The sequence below is a fragment of the Alosa alosa genome, chromosome 7, assembly GCF_017589495.1.
Source record: "Alosa alosa isolate M-15738 ecotype Scorff River chromosome 7, AALO_Geno_1.1, whole genome shotgun sequence".
Lineage (NCBI taxonomy): Eukaryota > Metazoa > Chordata > Actinopteri > Clupeiformes > Clupeidae > Alosa > Alosa alosa.
Window position 1 is genome coordinate 18,280,836 of NC_063195.1, and position 22,478 is coordinate 18,303,313.

Genomic DNA, 22,478 nt, shown 5'->3' on the forward strand with positions numbered 1-22,478 from the left:
TTAACGCTTTGATATTGGTCAAGGATCTACACCAGGTCAATTGCTATGCAGGACCTACAATGTTATGCAGGACCTTCCAAGTCTGTGAGTCTGTGAGGGGAGAGAATGCGATTCAGCCCAAAACTAAAACTAGTCACTGTCCACTATAAGGGCTTGACATAGTTAAACTACACAAAGAAACCTTAAATACACCTTGAAAAACAGAGATAAAAAAACAGTTCCAAGGGGCTCTCATAAATTGCACCACGAATGGGCAGGCATATCAAATGGACAGGAATAAGATTTAATTTGTTCTATATTGGTGTAGAAAGTCTGCTGCTATCAAAGGGCTCTTAACAGCCACAACACTGAAAGCCAAAGAACCTTCAAGAGTTCTATATGAAGGATGATCAATGAGCCTTAGTGAAAAACAGAGACATATTCTTGTGTGGAAACAAGCCAGCAGGGTTTGACAAATTTAGCTGGAATGTACTGTTAGAATAGTTTTCAGTCCATTCACCTATGGCAGAAAGCCAGTAGCAGTTGACATAAACTCTAAGGCCGCGTACAGACATCCGGTCATTTGTTAAACACCCCTCACATTGCGTCAAATGTCGACTTTAACTGTAACGTGTATTGCAGTTTGGCTGGTGGTTATGTTGCCCGCATACCGCCTCCCATGGCCGAAACAGGTATTATGACACCTGTTGGGCTGTGGCTAGTAATTTAGCATGCTAATTCAGGTTGATATCTCTGCAGCACTATACCTTGTCATTTTTTTTAATTACATTATCGCCCTTATTTCTTCTCATTCTTTCTCTTTCTTTTGCGTGTAGCTCATTTTTTGGATATTTTTACCTCAATTCTTACACATGGCACCTTTAAGAGAGCTCTGTACACACTGCCTCCAGGTAGGCCTTTGGAGGGCAGCCATGGCCTACTGGTTAGTGACCAAATTTCCCTCACGGGATCAAAAGAGTATATATACTTATACTTAGGTAGCTCCAAGTGGACTTGTTGATCATAGCAATGCACACAAATGTGAACATAAAAAACAGTTAAACACTTCATAATTTTTGTATCAACGCTTTTATTCATTGTTTGCACTTTTGTACCGTCTGGTTACCAGACAAAAAACATAGAAAAATTAACACCATCCTTTAATAGCTTGAAAGAGAGAGGGGGCCATACTTCTTCTGTACAGTGTTCAAAGACATGGCTGTCAATTAAAATAAAAAAATATGATATTAACAACAAAAACAAGGGAATGAAAGTAAACAATGAGGAATTAGGTGAACATTAAGAGTAACCTTTGTACAATCAATCTACTTACATGTAAGAAAAAGTTTGAGCACAACTCTTATTCTCCCCTTATCTGAGTGAGCTTTTAGTGTCTCATGTGTTTCTGTGTTGAGAAGGAACATGGAAGCTAATGCATTCTCAGCCATGCAACACTTATTCTGCAAACCTATTCTGCAAGCATAGAAAAATAAACAGAACAAGGCAAAAACAAGAATTAAAAGCATAAAAAAAATAAACATACGCCAGGAAAAACCAGCAACAGAATCAAGTCAAGGCTATTTAAACAGCCTGAATCTGAATTGACCTTGTTTTAATAATAAAAAAAAGTGCCATTTCAGCATTTTGCCAAGTGAGGACCTCTGTGTGGCAAACTGTATGGCAAACTGTGTGTGTGTGTGTATATATATATATATATATGTGTGTGTGTGTGTGTGTGTGTGTGTGTGTGGAGGGGGGCTGTGGCATACAGTACTTGACGGTTTCCTAATGCATGAAACCAAACCAAAAAAGAACACTGGTCCCAAGTTGCAAAACAGGCTATACACACACACACGTACACACACACGCTCTATAGTCGCCACTACACCACAGAGGTAACCTCTCCCTTGTCATGTCTCATTGATGTTCACTCATTCCTCGACAACAGCAGGAAAGGAGGGGGGCGTTTGGTGGCTGACAATCACAACCGTTGAGACAAGCAGCGACATTTCAAGTGTCCGCACTGCCATATTCTCCCATGCTGACCCCTTACTTTAAAAATAAATAAGAGAGAGAAAGCATATTCTTCTCAGTAATGTGAAACTGTCCATCAGTATATAAGCTGTCCAATCAGTAAGCATTCCAGAGTCTGTCCCTTTTCCCTTGTTCTCTCCCATGGTCTGCCACTCCTGATGTTTTTAAATCGGTATATTTTTCTTGGTTGGGTCGCACAGGCAGTGGAAAAAAAAAAAAAAAAAGTTTAGATGAATTCCTGCTCTCTCTTCCCCCTTTTGCTTATCATAGGCAGCTACGAGACACTAAAATACCCAAACTTTGTTGGTGTCTTTTACTACTACAATCCTCTCCCTCCCATCTCCCTCTTCAGGCAGAGGTGGACGACGCTGCCGCTGCCACAGCAACGTTGGTCTGCGCCGCCCCGATGACGTCGGTGCACTGCGGCTCGCAGAAGGGCCCGAAGCGGCCGTGTACATCCCGCCCGCGCACCGCGAAGTAGTACGTCGAGCCCGACACAAACTGCGTCAGCGTGCAGGCCATAGGCAGAGGCAGCGCCTTCACCTCGCCGATCTTCTTCCAGTGCGATGCGTTTCCTGTGGCGGCGGCGGCACCGCCGCCTGCTGCCGGCGACTCCTGGTGGTACGCGTAGAGGTGGTAGGAATCGACGGCGGCACAGTTGCGGTCGGTCTCGGCCACGCACCAGGAGAGCACGATACCGTTCTGGCTCTGCACGCGCCCCAGCTTGAGCTGCGGCTGCTGGGGAGGGGAGGTGTGGGCGGCATCGGGCGGGAGGCGGGAAGGGGCAGGCGCCGGGGGCAGGGGAGGGAGAGGCGGGGCAGCGGAGGAGGAGGTGGAGGAGGAGGAGGAGCAGGGAGGGGTGGAAGAGGAGCTGCTGACGCGCGATTTGGAAGGAGAGTCCTGTGGAGGAAGAAGAGGGGGAGGAAGAAGAGGGGCAGAGAGAGAGAGAGAGAGAGAGGGATTTAATGTTACATTAGCCATAATGACAATTACACCAGTAGCACCGCATGAGACAGTGTGTAATATATTAAATACTACCTGACTTACTAATATTGCCACAATTATGCCAGGTATGTACAGTACAGTACACTCTTCTATAGTCTATAATGGCCAAAACCTTTTCACCACTCTACTGGTAGACAAACATTCCTGTTGTAGTTCATTTGAAGCTCAGTTAACGCCAGATATTAGATTTTTTTTATTTGTATCATTAATTTCAATTCAATTTATTGTGCTTATAGAGCGCCAAAACATTACACATGTATCATGGCGCTTTCATTTGAAGCTCAGTTAACGCCAGATATTAGATTTTTATTTTTTGTATCATTAATTTCAATTCAATTTATTGTGCTTATAGAGCGCCAAAACATTACACATGTATCATGGCGCTTTACAGAAAGGAAGAAAAGAAAAGGGTAACAGGGGCATTTCATTATAATGTTGCAGTTCCTCAACCTACCAGTGGGGGGCGGTGGTGCACTGTGAGCTGAGGCCGCTGGTTGGTCTGAGGTGAGGCTCTGGCAGAGTTACCTGAAACAGTAAATGAGCACGTAAAACATCAAACTATTCATTCAACTTAAACCCACCATGCAAGGCTGTGACAGAAATCGACGACCACACAAAGGAAGAAAAGAATGCAAATTAGATGAGATGAGGAGTTTGAGATAAGCCTGGCAGACCCTGTGCATTTTTTAGTCGCATACGACTAGGTAACTCGCATTATACACTTCAATCGGACGTGATTGTTGTGGTCACACTGTCTAAGAATTCTGACATAATGTTAAAAAATTATTGGACTGGAGTTTATCGTTCATCTCTAAACAGGCTTCTTGAGCCTGCTCAAACTACATGTTTGTCGGATCCAACGGATTTAGGGCTAAAACAAGGTCAAAATCGCACAATGTTTGCTTGGCATTAGAAAGAGATGCAAACCCTTGAGTGGACTTTCATCTAGAAAAAGTACAAAAGGCGAATAATTGACAGTAGATTTGCGGTCACCCCAACACCACTAGACAGAGAGGGAGGAAAGTGAATGAGAGAGACGTGGACAAACAGAAATAGAGAGCTAACCGATAGGTGAGAGAGGAAGAAAGGCTCAAAGGGGATGAGAAGTGATTCAAAGGCCAGAGCAGCTGCTACATCCACACTTATCCATTTGTATTGTCGGAATTAATGCAATCTTGTCACAGAGTCGAGAAACATCAGAGCGACAAGGCAATAAGGGTTTCTCGGTCATCGTTTTCAGATGTTTGCAGATTTCACTGCCCATATCAAACAATTCTTGATCTTACAATGAAAACGAGGCCAAAAGCGTTTTCAAATTGCTCCGCTTGAGGAGCTGGAAAACATCGGAATACTGTAGATTAGAGGCGCAAACCTATTAAAAAAGTGTTTCCGATTCAAACGAAATCGACATGTGTGGATATAGCCACAGAGAGGGAGGGAGAAAGAAAAGAAAGAGAGAGGCAGAGAGGAGGTGGGGAACACACCAGAGGAGGGGATGAGAGGTGGAGGAGGCCTACTTGGACGTTGGTTAGGAGTAGCAGATGCAGCCACTGGAACTGGGGCCTTCTTCATGCCAGTCACTGTAAAAAGACAGAGAAACGATCGACTTATTTAACGTAAATGTAACGTTATTTAGGTACATTAATTCTTAAAATTACATAACACTACACTACTATAGATAAAAATGAAATGAGGGGCCAGGGCATAGCTAACAAAAATGTTACGTTATTCGGGTACGTTATTAGTTCAAAGACAATCAATTCAACCAACCAAGATAGTAAAAGATAAAAAATAAAATGCAACAGCAGTGAATAAACTGGAAGTAAAGTCTTTACCTAGAACATCGTCATCATCCTCAGTCAGATCAATCACGGAACCCGCAGGTTTTGCAGGCTGCAGGGGGCGAGAAGAAAATAAGGATGAATTTAATATGGACCCTTTCAAGAGAGTTCCATTATCAGCATCATAGTTGGCCCCACAAGGCTTCCGTTTTAACATTCCATATGTTATCTTAATGCAGAGGAAGTAGATTGGGGCCCAAATAGAACGTTCAAGCATTGTTTTTGTTTTTATTGTTGAAAGGGTCTATAATGAACGTGGCCCATTGTGACGTCACGTAAAACAAGATTACACACCAATTTGACAGATGAGGAAAGCATTGGCAAGTGGCAACCCAGTGACAACCCAGAAACATACAAAGCAGGTTTATTGCACTACGACAATGACACTGAATGACATCCGAACTGAACGGAACATCACTGTGAAGCACCTTGTATTACAACCTTGTACGAAAGGTGCTATATAAATAAAGTTTGATTGGGGATCAGACTAATCTGAAAGCACATTTTATGTGTGTGCAGTTCTAGAGATTGATATTGCTGGATGACGGACGAGTGGCGAGTGGTTACCTGAGCTGCAGCTTTGACTGCTGTGCTGCTTGTTGCTTGATTGTCTGTGGAAAAGAAGGGACAAAACAGCATTACTGAGAGCTGTCAGCAACTGAAATAAGTACGGCTTGTGTGCATTGTATGGCTTGTGTGACAGAATCAAAGGCTGAGAATCCTTCAAACTTGAATGTGTAAAATCTGGTTCTGAATCATAACAAAAATGCTCACACACACACTAATCTTACCTGTCTTTGAGGCCATGGCACTAGCTGCCGGTGTGGCCGAAGCCGCTGCTCCTGTTGCCGGCAGGAACACTGCTAGCCGGGTTGGCTGAAGAGGATGTGGCAACTCCAACAATAGCTGCGGCGCTCTGGGTAGGCGCACGGGCCGTTGTCACGGAAACAACCCCTCCTGCCCCGCCGTTCGGGTGCAAGGCTCTGGCCAGAGTCACCGGCGTTGGCGAAGCCACTGCCGGCGAAGCAGACACGGCAGCCATCGCTGACTGCACCACCTGGGTGGTGGCGCCTGGGGTCATCGCCATGGTCGCAGTTGTGGCGCCCAGGGCAGCCTTGGGCTGCAGGATGTAGGCGGTGGTGGTGGTGGTCTTGCCGTTGGTCAGCGAGTTGGTGACCGTTGCCAGGGAGGTGACTGGGATCATGGCCCCATTGGCGACGATTAGAAGGGGCTGGCCGTTACTCCCCTGTGTCGTCTTCAGCAGCAGCGCCTGAGTCTGGCCGGGCGCCACCGACTGGACCGCGCCTTGGGCCACCTGGGCCTGGACCTGCGATAGCGTGGTCGCGGCGACAGGAGCGGAGGAGGTGGTGGCATTGGTCGTGGCAACGGTGGCAGTGCTGGGGGTGGCGGTGGAGAGAATCTGGATCATGGGCGCCGGGGCAGCAGCTGGCGATGCCAGCGGTGATGCGGAGGTGGTGGGTGTGGCGGTCGGGGTGGAGAGAGGTTTGGGCCGCATTGGAGACCCTGGGGGAGGAGACGAAGGATAACAATTTTAGAATAAAGTTTGAGTGGAATTGCTTCACTTGGACTTCCCAAGTGAGTTTGATACTACTACTACTACTACTACTACTGGTGGCGAGGATGAAAATTAGGCTGATGATGAAATAATGATTGTAATTTGTTGTTTGTAATTATGTGAACCCAGGAATATCATTGAAACATACTATTCCATTTGATAAACTGGTACTGCAGCTAGCTTTCCATATTTTGAGATATTTTAAAAGCAATGGTACGGTCATTTTGTAGAAAAAGCCTTTAATATGACAGTTATGCTATGTCAGAGCCCATCTAATAAATTCTTTTGCTAGCTTATGCTTAACCATTACGGAAACAAACCAAGAAACAGGGTTAAAAAATTACTCAGCTGAAATCAAAATCAGGAGATCGTAATAATTGTAGAGATTGAGATTTAATTAGACGAATCCATTTAAAAAATAAAAAACGATGCCTCAATTAATTAACCAATAACTTCTACAGAGCCTGACACATGACTGGGTAATGCTGTTCTCAACCGAGTCGTCGAGTCGGCTTACCTGCTGAGATGGTGGCCACCCCCGTAGGGCTCTGGCTAGCTCGCTTCTCATCAATCAGCGCACGAACGGTTCTGTGGAAAGGGCGAGATTAACGAGAAGAAGAGAGAAAAAAAACGAATCAGTACTATTTTGAAACGAGGTCCACGACCAGGCATAAAAATAGAGACAAAGAATAATCCTGGTCCACAAACAAAGAGGCCAAGCGTAGTAGTCTTGTAAAGCAACGTACCTAATGCCATTGTTAATACCAGTAGTAGCAGCAGCAGCAGCATTCACTTGGGGTGCAAGTGGGGTCTTTTTGAGCGCCTGAAACGATAAAAAAGTACGGTCAAGTATGTCAAGTATATCAATGTAACCGCTAAATAATAAAAAAATCTATATGATTATTAATGAATGCAAAGCTTTGTGGCTCATCAAATCCTTTTCAACAAGAGGAAGAGCATTTTGTCAAAGCGATCCTTAAATTTATCCTGGCTTCTGAGTTTAAGATCAAAGAATTTATTTGAAGCTCCATGAGATCCTCTTGCTTAGACCGTTTTCACTGCGCAGTCTGTCCTCCTCTACTTTTGAGTATTACCGTCTTCCTTCAAAGGAAGAACACGAAAAAGGTAGGTTTTTGAACGTTCTAAGTTCCGCAACAATTGAAGGTTCTAAAATTCTATGTTGAATTCAATGAACCCAGATATTCTTTAGAACGTTCATTTCTCAACATACCCGTACTCCTTTAAGGCACAACACAATGATGTTCGATAAATATTATATCTTGTTTTTTCTCTCCCCTGAATTGCGCCAGTTGCCCCTTGTGCAGAACACTTGCAATCGGGCAGGAACAAGCTGAGGGTTTTGTGAAAATATGAAAATCTGATGATGGGATTAAGTTCGCCAGTTTCCTCACAAGGATGGCGAGACAAGCATAGATGCCAGACGCTACAAGGTATTAATGATCCGTAAGAGAGGGGAGGCCAAAGGAGGATGGGGTACTGTAGGCTTGCATCTAGTCTCTGGGGGAGACCACAAAGCAGGGTACTGGTAAACAAAGGGTTGGTCAGAAGAGATCAAACAGTACTGAAGAGATTGAGTAAGGTCATGACAACTTTGAATGTCAAGAAGATTTACCACTAGTGTGAAAACGCCAAAGAACTGAATGTTTTACGTGTTAACAGAAAATCCATCCGGCTATCACCCTAGGTAGGGTTAGAGGGTTATTTGTTTATTTATTTTTTTATGTAGCTTCATTGCACACTCTAAAAGGGATATGTAGAGTTTATTAAGACCAAAGGTCTTTTTCATTGATGTCATTAATTGGTGCATTTAATTAAAAGGATTTTGGCAAAAAATGTAAACTTACTTTTGGATCTTATTGATAGTAATCTGCCTTTTCATTTAATGTTTTGCTTTTTCATTTTCACTGATAATGTAACATTTATTCAGACACAAAACTTTCAGTGTTCAAATGCAGTGAACAAAATTTAACTGATATTCCAATTGTAATTTTATGTTCATTTTGTTTACTTGGATTAGGATTATTGCTGGGTTTTACTGGGTTTTTTAGTCTTCAGGGACATTTTAGACAACACTTTTGTGTGGCTTAAGAGGTTCGAAAAAAAAAAAAAACCCTTGGTATTGTAAATCTCGTTTAGATTTGACATTATCCAGCAATAACTGCATTCAATTCTTTTAGCTACATCTAACCTAAATTCCGCACCAGCATCAACCAATTCACTCACCTCTTGGACCTTTCTGCTGTTCTCCGATGCCTGGTTAGCAGCTCCAAATTTCTTGACTAGTCGGGCAATTCTGGCCTAGAAAATTGGGAAAAGTGAAACATAACGTTAAATAATCAAAATGTCACAGAAGACAACTCCGAGATAACTATCGACAACTAGCGGTGGTGCAGTCATACTGAAACTGTGGCCTCACTTGTACCTGCATCTGTTAATCCTTCAGACCCATCACTTCACTTGAACACGTCTCACCTGTAGTGTGTTGAGCGTGCCCTGGTGCTTGGTAGCACAGTCGATCTTCTCCACTCTCTCCTTCAGCTCCTGGAGAGTACGGTCGAACACGGTCAGCTCCAGCACGCGAAGCCGCTCCTCCACGAGTTTTTGCACCACCTGAGATGGAGCGAGGGATAGAGAGAGCGAGAGAGAGAGAGAGAAGGGTGGTGAGGGCAGGGATAAACAGAAAAAGACAGCAATGTGAGATCAAAGCTAAGAAAATGCACAACGTGTGAAAAAGGAAAATATACCATTTTTGAACAATGTTTTGTCACATCAAACTATTTCGACACATCACAAGCAGGATAATACAAACTGTACTGCTTTATCTACACACAGCACAACAAATGGTAAGGATTGATTTAAATTAATTCAAGAATTTTAAATAGAACTTTTATAAAATTCAACATTCTGACGACCCCACTCCAGCAACAAAACAACAAACACAAAAAAAAAAACTTTACAACTGTACAACATTACATAGCGTGTGTGTGCGTGTGTGTGTGTTGACGGCTTGGCAAATATCTGTGTCCAACGCTTCCTACTGACCTTCTCAAGTTTCAGGCGGCCGCCAGCAGCACCGTCGGTGATCTTGAGCTCTATCTGCGCTTCTACCTCCAGTTGGAGGCCCTCCACCCTCGGCCGCTTGCCCCCCCTCTCCTCCTCTGCGGTCGCCTCTCCCGCCTTCTCTTCGGTCTTTGCTCCGTCCGGAGACAACGTCCGCTTCTTGCTTGAGGATGTGGCATCGGTGGCTGTTTTGATGGAGGGGGGTTAAGAATTAGGAACAGTATTAAAAAGTGAAGTCGTTGCCAACTTCGAAGTTAATGCCCGGTTGATTACTCCCCATCTCTTTCTCACTTCCTGTATTATATAACAAAGTGCAACAGTTGTGGTAAATAACATTACAAAAAAAAACAAAACAAAAAAACACGTTTTTCCCTTTTTGGGCCCGAGGTGTCGAGGCGACCTTTCACCCACCTGCTAATTCTGTGGGGCTGGACGATCGAGAAGCCTTTCCCTCATTCTTCTTCTTCGACTTTGTCTCACCCTCCTCCTCCTCCTCCTTTTTCTCATTCCCTTTCTCTTTGTCCATATCCGTGTCTACCTCCATCTTTTCCTCTGTCTTCTCTTCGTCCTGCTTGGCTTTCTTCTCCTCTTTCTCGGCCACATTCTCTTCCTCCTCACTGAGGAAGAGGAAGCCCTCCTTTACTTCCTGGTCAGACCCCTGTGCTGCCAACGTTGTCGGGGAAGAAGCTGGAGACGGAGATGACCTTTGACTCTTAGACGTGGTCTTTTCTGTCTTTTCCTTGGTTTTGCCGGAGTCCGCTGTGGGCTTGGCGTCTTTCTCGACCCCTGTCTTCTCATTTGAGGATGTGGATGGGCTGGCTGATGAAGAGGACTTCTATAAAGTCAAAGGAGAGCAAAAAATATGAAAGAATTATAACGACAAAAATAAATCCATCAGTAGTTCCATCTTCAGTGCACCCTTGATTTTTCTCAAGTTCACCTTTGATTTAATGTCACAGCCCCCGATTAATAGAATAAGAAGAAATCTTTTGAACATTCCGCAACAATTCAAGGTTCTAAAATTCTATGTTGAATTCAATGAACCCAGATATTCTTAAGAACATTCATTTTCCAACACCTTTAAGGCTTAACAGAATAAGAAAAAATCTACAGGCCTACAGCCATTACTGTTGCAATTATACAGCTATAATTGCTGCCTTCATATCTGTTATTACCGTTACTGTCCCTCAGCCCACTGAGCATCAAGCTTATCTAAGACGTTACAACACTCAACTTTCAATGGAAGCCATTAATCAGACGTTTATTGGCCCCAGAGCAAGTTAGAGCTCTAATGTGATTCTCTAGAGGCCATTGTTCTCACTGGGTCATTAACTAATTGGTCAATTTTGCATCGTGGGTAGACACCTCCACCCCGACATGACGTACACATGTCCCGGGGGGCTCAGGCGTGTAAAGTGTCCACCCCTGATTTTGGAGAAGGTTTGATTTACAGCTACCCTACAGCTCCACGGGCAGCATTTGCTTAATCTGCCCCCATGCTGCAGCAAAGGCACTGAATCCATGAGCCTGATGAGACCATCTTAAGACCCCAAACTTTTTTTGTGCCCCATGAACGAGACATATTAGCACAGTTTAAACAACAAGAATGTTTTTGTGCCTCAAGTACCCATACTAGGCACCAGCTAAGACTGTATCCATTAGATCCCGTAGAACAGATTCTGTGTACCATTTACTGGGCACTTACTAATCGACCGCATTAGATTATATTGCGGACTAGGCAAAACCACTGTTTTATCCATGCTGGTCGCTTCGATCCAGCATCGTTTGAGCTGCTCTCTCAGACACTAGCTATGGTCCATTCCGCCCCATCTCCGCCCCGTCTCCGTCCCTTCTACACACCTTCTCTTTCTCCTTCTCTTTCTCCTTCTCTTTCTCCGGCTTCTTCTGCTTCTTTTTTTTCTCCTCCTCCGCCTCTTTGCCTTCAGGGGAGGCCTCCTCTTTCTCCTTTTCCTTGGAGTCGTCTTTGGCCTGCTCCTTCTTCTCGCTCTCCTTCGGGCCGTTCTTCGTCACCGCCGCCGAGGGCTTGAGGCTCTGGGTGGACGGAGAGGGGGACCGGGACAGAGACAGTCCTAGGTGCGGAGGCGCAGAACCGGAGGCGGGGGCGGGCGAGTTTGAGCTCGGCCCGTTGACTGTGGCCGTCTTCTCCCTCTCCTTTGTCTTCTCTTTCCCTGGTTCTTTGCTTTTCGCCGTGGCCTTCACACAGTCATCAGAATGCGTGCCGTTCACCATAGGTGCCGGGGTCGTCGAGGAAGTTGACGAAGACGGCGACGACGAAGGTGGGGTGGCGGCGTTTGCCGATGCTGACGACAGGGTGTTGTGGAGAACTTCAAGCTGCTGTCGATCGCTTGCCTTCATGGTTTTTCGGGCGCGGAAGATTTTCTTTTGCGGCTCCTCTGGAACGGCGACTTCCATTTTTCACCTAAGAGAGAGCCAACGAGAGAGACGGAGAGAGGAAAGGCGGATGAGAAGGGAAAAAACGATTGTCACACACAAACCTCTATTAGTAACATGAGCCCTATTGACACACCTCTATTAGCTTAAACAGCCAAATTATTTGACAAGCGGCTAACAACTGTTGAAGATCAATGCTCCGGTGAAGCTAAACTAACAAGGTCAGTGACTATCAACTTCCATGCCTGCAGTATCTGATCTCTTTCACTAGGGGGCACTACAAAACCTCTGCAGTTTTTGTTTTTCCCCCAGAACCTTCTCTTGGCCTAAAATCAGCTCAATCTAACCATGTGCCTGCAGTGCCGCCCACCTTATCACTTAAAAAGGCTGATTTGAAGCCCAAAAAAAAGCAGGTTTTTCTCACACGCTACTCTAACCTCAAAAAAAAAAAAAAAGAAAAAAAAAATTCTTCTACCAAGCAAGACGACTGAGATACCTAGATTTCTAGACGAAACCAAAAGGTTGCAACCAATGCAAACAGACCTGTCCTAGCCCACACCTGGCTCTCTGCCTCCTCCCCAGGTGGTTTGAGCACCGGTCAGGGCGGACGGCCTGTGAGAAGCAGAGGCAGAGCAGCTCACTGTGGTATAACGCACTGAGGCAGGCGGCAGGAAACACAGCACAGACCTCGTCTGTCTCCTCCCCTCTAAACCCTAATTGGTTGCTGGCTGCAGCCAATTGGAGAGAGGCAGGCTACAGCTGTCTGGTTTCTTTGCGCCAAAGGGGGCAGGGATTATGCAATGCTGTCGGTATGGCAATATAAAATTCCGTCTACGGAACCCGGGCCTTAAGAACTGCCCGACATATTTCTCTAGGCTGGACCGGGGCCAATTAATCTTTAAGCTAATAAAGCAGGTTAGCATTTATATGAAGAAGCATCTGTCAAGAAACAATTTTATAAAAAATATTAATTACAAGATGTGTGATTTATGAATAAGTCATAACACATCAGCGTAGTTATTGAAATACTAATATCTAGGCCAGAGGACTGCAAATATATGTTGAGGTAATGTCTACGACCGATAGGAATTTCAATAAACAAGGTTTAATTGGTCTGACATTTAAATCACAAAACAAATTAAAAGTCCTACCTGAGTGTTAGGATGCTTACAGATGTGCTGTTCATGGATCAAACAAGCAGGATTCCAGAACCTGGTGAACAAATACAAAGACAGAAAGAGGCAACAGTTTAGCAAAGGTCCCCTCTACAGAATTCCACTTTATCCACATGGAATCTTGTATAACCTTTACAACGTCAGTAAACAGACATGTCATTACGTTAAACTTTTCAAATATTTTTTTTTTTTTAAAAGCAACAGGGAAAGCCCTTGATTGAACTGCTAAAAAAAAAAAAAACAGCAAGCAAACTCAATATCAGAGTTAAAGTGAGTGTGTCAGACTTCACATATCTCTGTTTGAGCTATGTGGAACAACCAAAATAATTGATAGGCTAATATAAAAATACTAGGCCTTGTTAACAAAATCTGAGATAACGACACCATAAAACCACCCCCACAAATCTACAAAATCGGGCCAGATGTTCATCGCCACAGTCCAAAGACTTCATTGATATCTGGTATCCTTCAAATAATAATAATTAAAAAATAAATAAAATAAAATATGCCAGTCACAGGATATTGCGAAAAACAGATACAGCAATAGCACAACAATAGTGCACCCAATTCAGCAACCATCTGCTAGGAAACACTCGAACAATGAGCTAAGATAAGAAGATAAGAATTGTCAGATATTGCTACGGTTACAGCAGCAGTTGATTATTGCTAGATAGCTTCTATAAGCAACATCCTTTGACAAAAAAATGACTATTACTAATTTATTCTGTTCCTTGCAGTGGAACAGAGAGCAGGGATTACTTATTGTTTCATTGTTTCAGTATTACAAGCTAGTCTCTGGAGATAGATGGCATGTAACTCCATCCTTGAGGACACACTCACACACACACACACACACACACACACACACACACACACACACACACACGCACACACACACAGTAGTTTGATTAGCCATGCCTATTCAAACTAACTAACCCATTCATATTCCAGGGCTACCGCATCCTGAAATACTTGATTAGCCTCCCACACCCTCAAGATAGGGTGCACGAAAAACTCTGTGGTATGAAGACACCCAGATCTACGCAATCACCAATGTGGCAATTGTGCCTTTGTTTGATTGGCAGGTGCCACACAAGATCATATCTGCACCAGTGACAGGGGTCAAAGGTCACGCATTGAAGAGGCTGAACTGCTGCTTTGCTTTGCTAGTCAAGTCTGCAATGCTGCTGAGCATGCCCAACCCAAGTACACTATCTATGCTGCAGACAGTGTGCAGAATCAGAATCCTTTTTCTTCCTGGTAGGCAATGTCAATATGCTAACCCATCAGCACACTGCACAAGCATGCGCGCGGAGAACTGATCGGACTAGCATACAGAAGAAATTAAGGGCAGCACAAATTATACTGCACGGCACGCCTGCTTTTGTTGCCTGGAGTTACGCCCATAAATAAATAACACCTATAAATAAAGCACAAAGTAAAGGAGAGGGAGGGATATAGATCTTAGATATAGACTTAGATCTGGGCAGTAAGGCATTTACATTATATCCCAATGTAGTACGCTGCACTTCCCAGGCAGAGAGGAAGTGCCTCTACAGCACAGCAACACACACACCCCATTTAGCTCTGCGCAGCAGGCTGCATCGTAGCGCTGCGCCACGCCACGCCACCGCCGCCCGTGCCACGATGGCTAATTGCAATCCATCCGCCATTCCCACGGATTCCAACGACTAGCTAGGCTAGTGCTTCAGAGACAGGCAATGCAATGTGAGGTGGGGTGGGGTGTGATTACAGAGACAAGAGTCCCTTTCAAAGAGGAGGGTCCATCTCCGCAATCAGCGTCAGTGTTGGATGTTATGAGTAGGCATCTGGCGGACATACTGAGTAGACTACTAAGACTGCACGTGACAACAATGGGTCAAAACATTCCGGCAGAGCCACCGTTGACAGGATGCTCTCAAAAAGAGCCCTGGGGTATAAATTCAAGTTACACAGCAAAAATGAACTGATAAAATGTACCCAAATGCATGAAATAAATAAATGGACATTAATAATAACCTATTTCAGTATTTGAGTGCACACATCCAAATTAAGGTGCAGGAGCCAAAAGTCCAAGATCCAACGTCTGATGAAGAGCCAAAGGGCTCGAAACGTCATGTGTGTTGGGGATTGAACTCAAATAGAATTAAAAAAAAAAAAAACGGTGAGCAAGGGTGCGGACCTTCTGTGTTACATTAATAATAACCTGCCACCCTCCCCTATCTTGACAATAAATCATAGTATGTTCTTTACTGTACATAGCCAGGTAGAGAAGAGATTTTTTTTTTTTGCTGTATTACTTACACACAACTCCAGGTAGTTCCAATTCACTCTCTACACTCCATCCTGCGCAGGCTGCGTCTTATCACGCTGCATCGCGACTAATTAAGGTTCTAGCTGGCTGTGGCGGTTTGCACCTGTTAGCTCGGGCTGAGGGGAAATATGATGTGGTGCCGTGGCAGAGCATTCTAAAGGGAGCAGCATGATCCTATGAAAAATACTGGACCATAACCATAGCCTACTGGTGCGCAAGAGCATATCGAATGAAACATTCTCGAAGTGTGCTCCGATACTGTTCATTTAAAACCCACACAGATAAAAATGAAAGGTAAAACTAATGCTTGCTCGCAAGTGGCAGTCTCCCTTACAACCTTCATACAGAACATCCCCGTTCTGCAGTGTTCCCAGACTCCAGGCGTCACAAGGCACAGCACAGCCGAGACGGTGTGTGCGAGGGACTGCTGCCATCTCACTGCCAATTCCGCCCCAGTATGGCTAACTGCTGCCTCTTCGGGCGTTCCAGCTGTTCCCAACCCGCTAGCTGCGTCTCTGGGGTCTGTGTGGTGGAGTGACTGCTGCAGTGGAGCATAACCCCCCCCCCCAGCGAAGAACAGAATCTCAATCAGCGCACTGGCGCCAGGGCACACCCGTGGCGGGAATCTCTTCACTGTACTACTAAACACCATCACCATCAGCGCCGTGCCGCGTTCTCTGGTGACCCTGAAGGGCATGCCGCTGTTACGTCGAGTGAAAACACCACCAAAGTTACAAATCTAAATCACTAAAGACAAAATGAGGAATTCAGTCTGGAGCTCCTCGGACTAGTCTATTTGTACAAGACTCATTTCATGGCTGTCCCCATGGCAACAATGTTTAATCTAATAAATGCATGAAACATGCATTACACTGGCACGGATACAATTAGAAATAGCAATGCATCTTCACTCTCAACTCTGCATAGGCTACATAAACTATTGTCACATTGGCGGTGATAGTTGATAGTGATGGTTGTCTCCTGTACATCAGGTTTTCAAACTATAGGCCTACCCACTTGCTAGCTATAGCAAAGAACCTTCCCCAGCAGAGGAAATCAATCCAACTGAAATACTCAACAGGGAATAAGGACTAGCGCACATGTACACGCGACACACACGCGCACACACACACACAGAGAACATGCCCCATACTTCAGTGGTACCAATACGGTGTCTTTCTCAGAGGAGCCACTGGAGCTAGGCCTCCATGATGGTCTTGCGGGAGAAATATTTAAATAATTGCGATAAATGTGCTTACTTTCAAAAACTCTGAATTCTGATTAGAACAGTGAATATCTGATTACAGCATTCAACGGAAATCTGGTGACAACAAACCAAACGCCGTTCTTAATAATAATAATAATTTTTTCAGAGCAAGATACCCCCTGAAAGATCAGATTGATTTGTGAGCACAATGAAAACCACTGGCTGCACCAAACTGAAAAAAAAAAAAAAAAAAACTGTTTCAGTGCAGCAACATGGAGTCTCTTCATTGAAATCTGGCAGTGATCCCTGCTAGATTCCTTGACTGGGATCGACTTGGCCCCATTCCTGCTGTTTCACTGCACAAGGCTTCTCTTGTCCCACGTGTTGCATTTTTAGCGCAAGTTCCTTCCCCACCCCACCCCCATCTAAGGTCTTAGTTGCAGTGGTGCCCATTGTTTGGACGAGTTTACAGCAACCATCTTAGAAAGCCAGTACAAACGGGCTGGGACCGACTAGCTTTGGAGGGACAATTTCAACTGCTCTTGTTTCTAAAACAAGGCAGGGCAACCACACTGTTTCTCTGAACAGAACACTTACAAGAATGTAAAACACTTCAAGGGTGTAAGAGACAATAGCAACTGATCGAACCATCAGGTGGTGTCTAAGTATGTGGGTAAGTGTCTGCCCTGGGTGCGCTAAGAATAAATGGTAAACTTCCTAACAGAAGAGTCACATTTTTTGTTTTGCTAAGAGAATGAAACCATACATTTTTTTTTTTTTTTTTTTTTCAATTTGGAGGTTTACCACTTACTTACTCTGGAGGTAAGTGACAACAGGTTTGTCTTTACTGCCTTAACCACGTATTTGGAAAAACTTCCAGGAGATCCACCGACAATTCAAGTCTTTTAGATGCAATACTACATTTTCTTCATCACCATTCTGTCTGCAAAGGCCAAGTTCAATCATCCACTCAAAACACTGACCCATAGGAAAGGATCTCTCCATCTCATTTGTATTCCATTTCTCCTACACATAATTGAGCTCAGTTTAACAGTTCAGTGTCAGATTTTGGCCTTTTCCTCAGATTTCAAGAGAGTTCCATTATCAGCATCATAGTTGGCCCCACAAGACTTCCTTTTGAACATTCCATATGTTATCTTAATGTAGAGGAAGTAGATTGGGGCCCAAATAGAACGTTCAAGCAGTGTTGTTTTGATTGTTGAAAGGGTCTATAATGAACGTGGCCCATTGTGACGTCACTAAAGGGTCTATATATATATAGACAAATTTAAACTACACTTTCTTTTTTTCTTCTCGATCTATTCTTATTGCTTTTTACTTTCTCAGCTATAGAGAATCCGGTGAAATCTCAATAAGAGCTGATTTCTTTCTTGTGAGAATAAAGAAAATATATTTTTGAGACCAGGAATGTTCCTCTCGGGAGGATCACATTCACCAGTTCACTTCCTACCTCTGCGCTCCGTGAGCGAATACATAGTGTTCCACCAGAATATTCCCCCGCTCCAAACCCAGTCAACATGTAAGTTGTCCCTTTCTTCACCCTTCTCTTTTTACAACTATCTTCTTCCTAACAGTCTATGGTTCCTTATGGATATCCTCGCTCAACAGAACTAGAGCAGTTCCACCACGGGTGCTTTGATCCTATGGTGTTGTACACACTCACCGGATAAAACATGGAATATTACTGTCACCATAGAAACACAAATTGAAGAAAGCTCACAGTAAAGGTACGAGAACAACTGCATCCATGGCAACCCATTCCGTAACACTACACTATCACTTCTGAGCTACACAACAGACATGGTAGCCAATGACAACAGGTTCTCTCAGCACAATGCGGAATGCTATGCTAGGATACTGATGGTAGACTATTTGTTTTCATCTTCCCCCAATTTCCACACACTCATATGACCAAAGTCATCCGCTAATAGATATGCATATAGGCCAATTCATCATAGAAAAAAATTCTGAACTACAAGCTGTTAAAAATGTACTGTCACATACTATATGTAATACCGGCCTACACTCTACCATTTAGCTAGCTTGTCATGTAGATCTAAGTGTAAACCACTACTTGCAAACAATAGTTTCCTTGTGATCCCTTTTCTCTATGTAAATCTTGGCACTTGGCATAATTTCCCCCTCCATTCCTCTGTCAGAAGAAAATGTTTGTGGCGCAAAAAAATAGGAGAGAGATGCCAGTTGGCCTCAAGGAGCCTGTACTCTGGGTTCAGAACTAAGGAAAGGCAAAGGCACTGAACAGCAGCATCAGTGAGCAAAAAAACATTCAATGCAGTTGTATTTTTGCTGTGTTGTGCATTTTGGCCTAATGCTCTATTTATATGCTTGTTCATGATGTACTTATTCTAAATATGTTTTTGTTAGTCAGATAAAAAAATCTGTTCGCAAACTAGGTATGCCCATCACTAGAAGCCTGGAGTAACAAAAGGGCAATCAGACAAAGGCAGACCGACCTGGTTGCCTGATGTGATAACCAGCCTGGGGGTTTACTCAAGACCAAAACACCCATTGACAACAGGCTGTACTTCCTGTTTGTGATGACCGTTGTAGGCGAGCCTGCAGGGATGGCTGTGATAGTGCCTCTAGGGGTTGCCACACCTTAATGCCCTTCTCTTGACATTGTTTTGATCTTTGATATTCATAATAAATAAGCCAATATAATAGCTGCCAGTCCCATCTGTTTACAGTTCATTAGCCTATTTTGTGCAATGCCTTGCAGGTTTTTACCGAGTGTCAAATGTGACGGTCAAACTCCAAAACCGAAAAGACAAAAAGGTAAATTGACCAGTCTACATGTCAACAATTACATTGGCGAACTAGGAGTCTAGTTACAGCTACTGCTGTTACTTCCTCTGTCTATACCCCACTATATTTATGACCCAAATCTCTGCAACCTCTTTTTTTTCACATATATATATATATATATATATATATATATATATATATATATATATATATATATATATATATATATATATATATATATATAGTTACATTAGTGCAGTTACAGAATTTCTCAACAACAAAAACCCCAGCGAAAGATAGCTAGCTGAGCTATTACTGCAACAACCCTTTAGAGGTTGTCCAGAGAGACACAAACAGGGTGGGGGAAGGGAGGTGAAAGCTGGGACTGTACCATTTCAGACAGGGGGGGCATAGTGTATGTAAAGTAAATCATGCACCAACAAGACTATTTAAAAGGAAATAAAACTGATTAAATGATTATATAGTCTCATGTACTGTTCAAGGAAGACAAACTGAGCCGTCTTCTCTTCTATTAGAAGATGTTGGGCATGTTAAATTCTTTTACATTTGTCTCAGTCAGAAAGGATCAAGGTCATTTATTTGGTTCTGCTGTTAAGATCAAACTGGTCCAAAAAGATGCCCTCTGAGGTCACCTTTGACCCCAAAACCAGGTCTTCCCTGTGCAAGACCGCACAAAGTGGGCAGCGCAGCGCGTGTGCAAAATGGCTCCCCCTCCCCCACTCCAGCACACTCTCACTGAGCACACCGAGTGCAGAGTGGAAAATTACAGAAAAGCACATGCAATACCAGTGCTCAACAGTAGGGGGCAAATAGGGCTATTTCCATGTGAGAAAACTTGGCATAGGTACAATTTTTAAAATAACTATCAGTCTGTTGTCTTTGCGCTGTAAGTAACAGCTATGGACACTGCCTTACAAGGTCATGATACAACTACATCATCAAATAGCTCATGGCATGGTAATTGAACCAAATATTTAAACATTATACAAGGGTTAACCGTATCGAAAGCATCACTGATCTCCATGTCTGTATTTTTGTGGTAGCTAGCAAGGCTCTAACAGCAACTGACTCAATCACCAGTTAAGATACTGTGACAAAGTACCCGAAATAATCACAGCACTCAATTTTAAAAAAGACACTTAGGGCAGGGTTCTTAAGGCTGGGATGCAATTTCAAAAACAGGCAGCCTACATCAGGTATACAACTCATTCAACATTGCACAAATTAGCCAGAGGGAGACTGCTCACTACTCCTTAAGGAGACTCACCCTCAGGGTGTAGGCCTGTACTGTAACCAGGAGCAAAGGACAGAGCTGTCCCCTGATCTACTCATGTCTCCCAAAACAACCTATAACTACTAGGGAAGGGGAAGTACTAGGGAAAAGGTCCCCGAAACTCCAAAGGGGTCAGGCCTGTTCAGTCATGAGTATGCCCATCATGATAGTGATGCTGGACTTTGCTAAAACACTCACCACTGTTTGCAGGCTGTAGAAATATTATTGAAGGGAGTTTTACTGTTGTTTTCTGTCTCTAGCTAAAATTCCATTCATTAAAAATTAGTCTTATGAAAAATTACTCTGGACAAATCTCCCGGGGAAACACTGTACTCGTCACCAGAAGCCTGGAGGAACCGAGACCAGACTGGCACAGACAGTCAGACCTGGATGTCTGGAGAAGGAACCCGAGGTTGCATTTCCTGCAATGTAGGATGTCATTTACCTTTATGATTGCCTCACTTTGATTATTTGGGCTTGCATGTCTTTGGTCTGCTCATTATCCAAAACTTTTAATAAAATGCTGTTTAATTGCCTATTTTGTGCAATACCTTGGGTCTTCCTGAGAGTTCAATTTGACACACTAACTCCCTATAACATATATTAATAATTTATAAGTGAATGGGTAATTTAGTGCTATAGTTGTAACTTTCATTGGCAGCAAAAAAATAGGTTATAATTTATATTTTATCCCAAATCTTTCCAACTTTTTACATTAGCACAATTAGAAAAATGAATCACTGCTTGGCACAATTCAATTTTCTTGCAGTACAGAAGATCTAAACTGAATTGATGTAAACTGTATCAAAATCTGAGAATGACAGAAACAATAACCCCAGCGAAAGATAGCTAGCTGAGCTATTACTGCAACAACACTTTAGAGGTTGTTCAGAGAGACACAAACAGGGTGGGGGAAGGGAGGTGGAAGCTGGGACTGTACTAACTCAGACGGAGGGCATAGTGTATGTAAAGTAATTCATACACCAGGCGATACTATTTAAAAGGAAATAAAACTGATTAAATATAAATATATTCTCATGTACTGTACAAGGAAGACACACTGAGCAGTCTTCTCTTCTATTAGAAGATGTTGGGCATGTTAAATTCTTTTACATTTGTCTCCCTCAGAAAGGATCAAGGTAATTTATTTGGTTCTGCTGTTAAGATCAAACTGGCCCAAAAAGATGCGCTGCCAGGTCACCTTTGACCCCAAAACCAGGTCTTCCCTGTGCAAGACCGCACAAAGTGGGCAGCGCAGCGTGTGCAAAACGGCTCCCCCTCCCCCACTCCAGCACACTCTCACTGAGCACACCGAGTGCAGAGTGGAAAATTACAGAAAATCACATGCAATACCAGTGCTCAACAGTAGGGGGCAAATCGGGCTATTTCCATGTGAGAAAAATTGTCAGTAACTGACTGTCTGTTGTCTGCGCTGTGAATAACAGCTAGGGATACTGCCTTACAAGGTCATGATACAACTACATCATCAAATAGTTCATGACATGGGAAATTCAAATATTTGGTTAACATTAAATACAAGGGTTAACCGTCTCAAAAGCATCACTGACCTCCATGTATGTATTTTTGTGGTAGCTAGCAAGGCTCTAATAGCAACGGACTCAATGCCCAGTTAAGATACTGTGACAGAGTACCCGAAATAATCACAACACTCAATTTGAGGGTTAAAAAAAAAGACACTTAGGGCAGGGTTCTTGAGGCTGGGATGCAATTTCAAAAACAGGCAGCCTACATCAGGTATACAACTCATTCAAC

The 22,478-nt window shown here is 43.6% G+C and overlaps 1 protein-coding gene and 1 long non-coding RNA gene across 2 annotated transcripts in view; both read right to left on the bottom strand.

The window, feature by feature from the left end:
* Positions 1-1,049: 1,049 nt before the first annotated feature.
* On the bottom strand, positions 1,050-12,455 carry LOC125297040 (activating transcription factor 7 interacting protein). Its single transcript, XM_048247185.1, is given in 15 exon segments — positions 1,050-2,913; positions 3,473-3,543; positions 4,503-4,598; positions 4,854-4,911; positions 5,427-5,470; positions 5,651-5,708; positions 5,710-6,383; positions 6,953-7,023; positions 7,182-7,258; positions 8,680-8,754; positions 8,929-9,066; positions 9,499-9,701; positions 9,928-10,351; positions 11,377-11,956; positions 12,425-12,455. Coding segments are annotated over 14 exon segments (3,114 nt in total). The 5' UTR covers positions 11,950-11,956; positions 12,425-12,455; the 3' UTR covers positions 1,050-2,361.
* Positions 12,456-13,077: 622 nt separating this feature from the next.
* The window catches only part of LOC125297042, a 29,795-nt gene continuing 20,394 nt past the window's right edge, over positions 13,078-22,478 (bottom strand). Inside the window, exon 2 of the long non-coding RNA XR_007193927.1 lies at positions 13,078-13,140. This is a non-coding gene — a long non-coding RNA (uncharacterized LOC125297042). The remainder of the gene's footprint in view (positions 13,141-22,478) is intronic.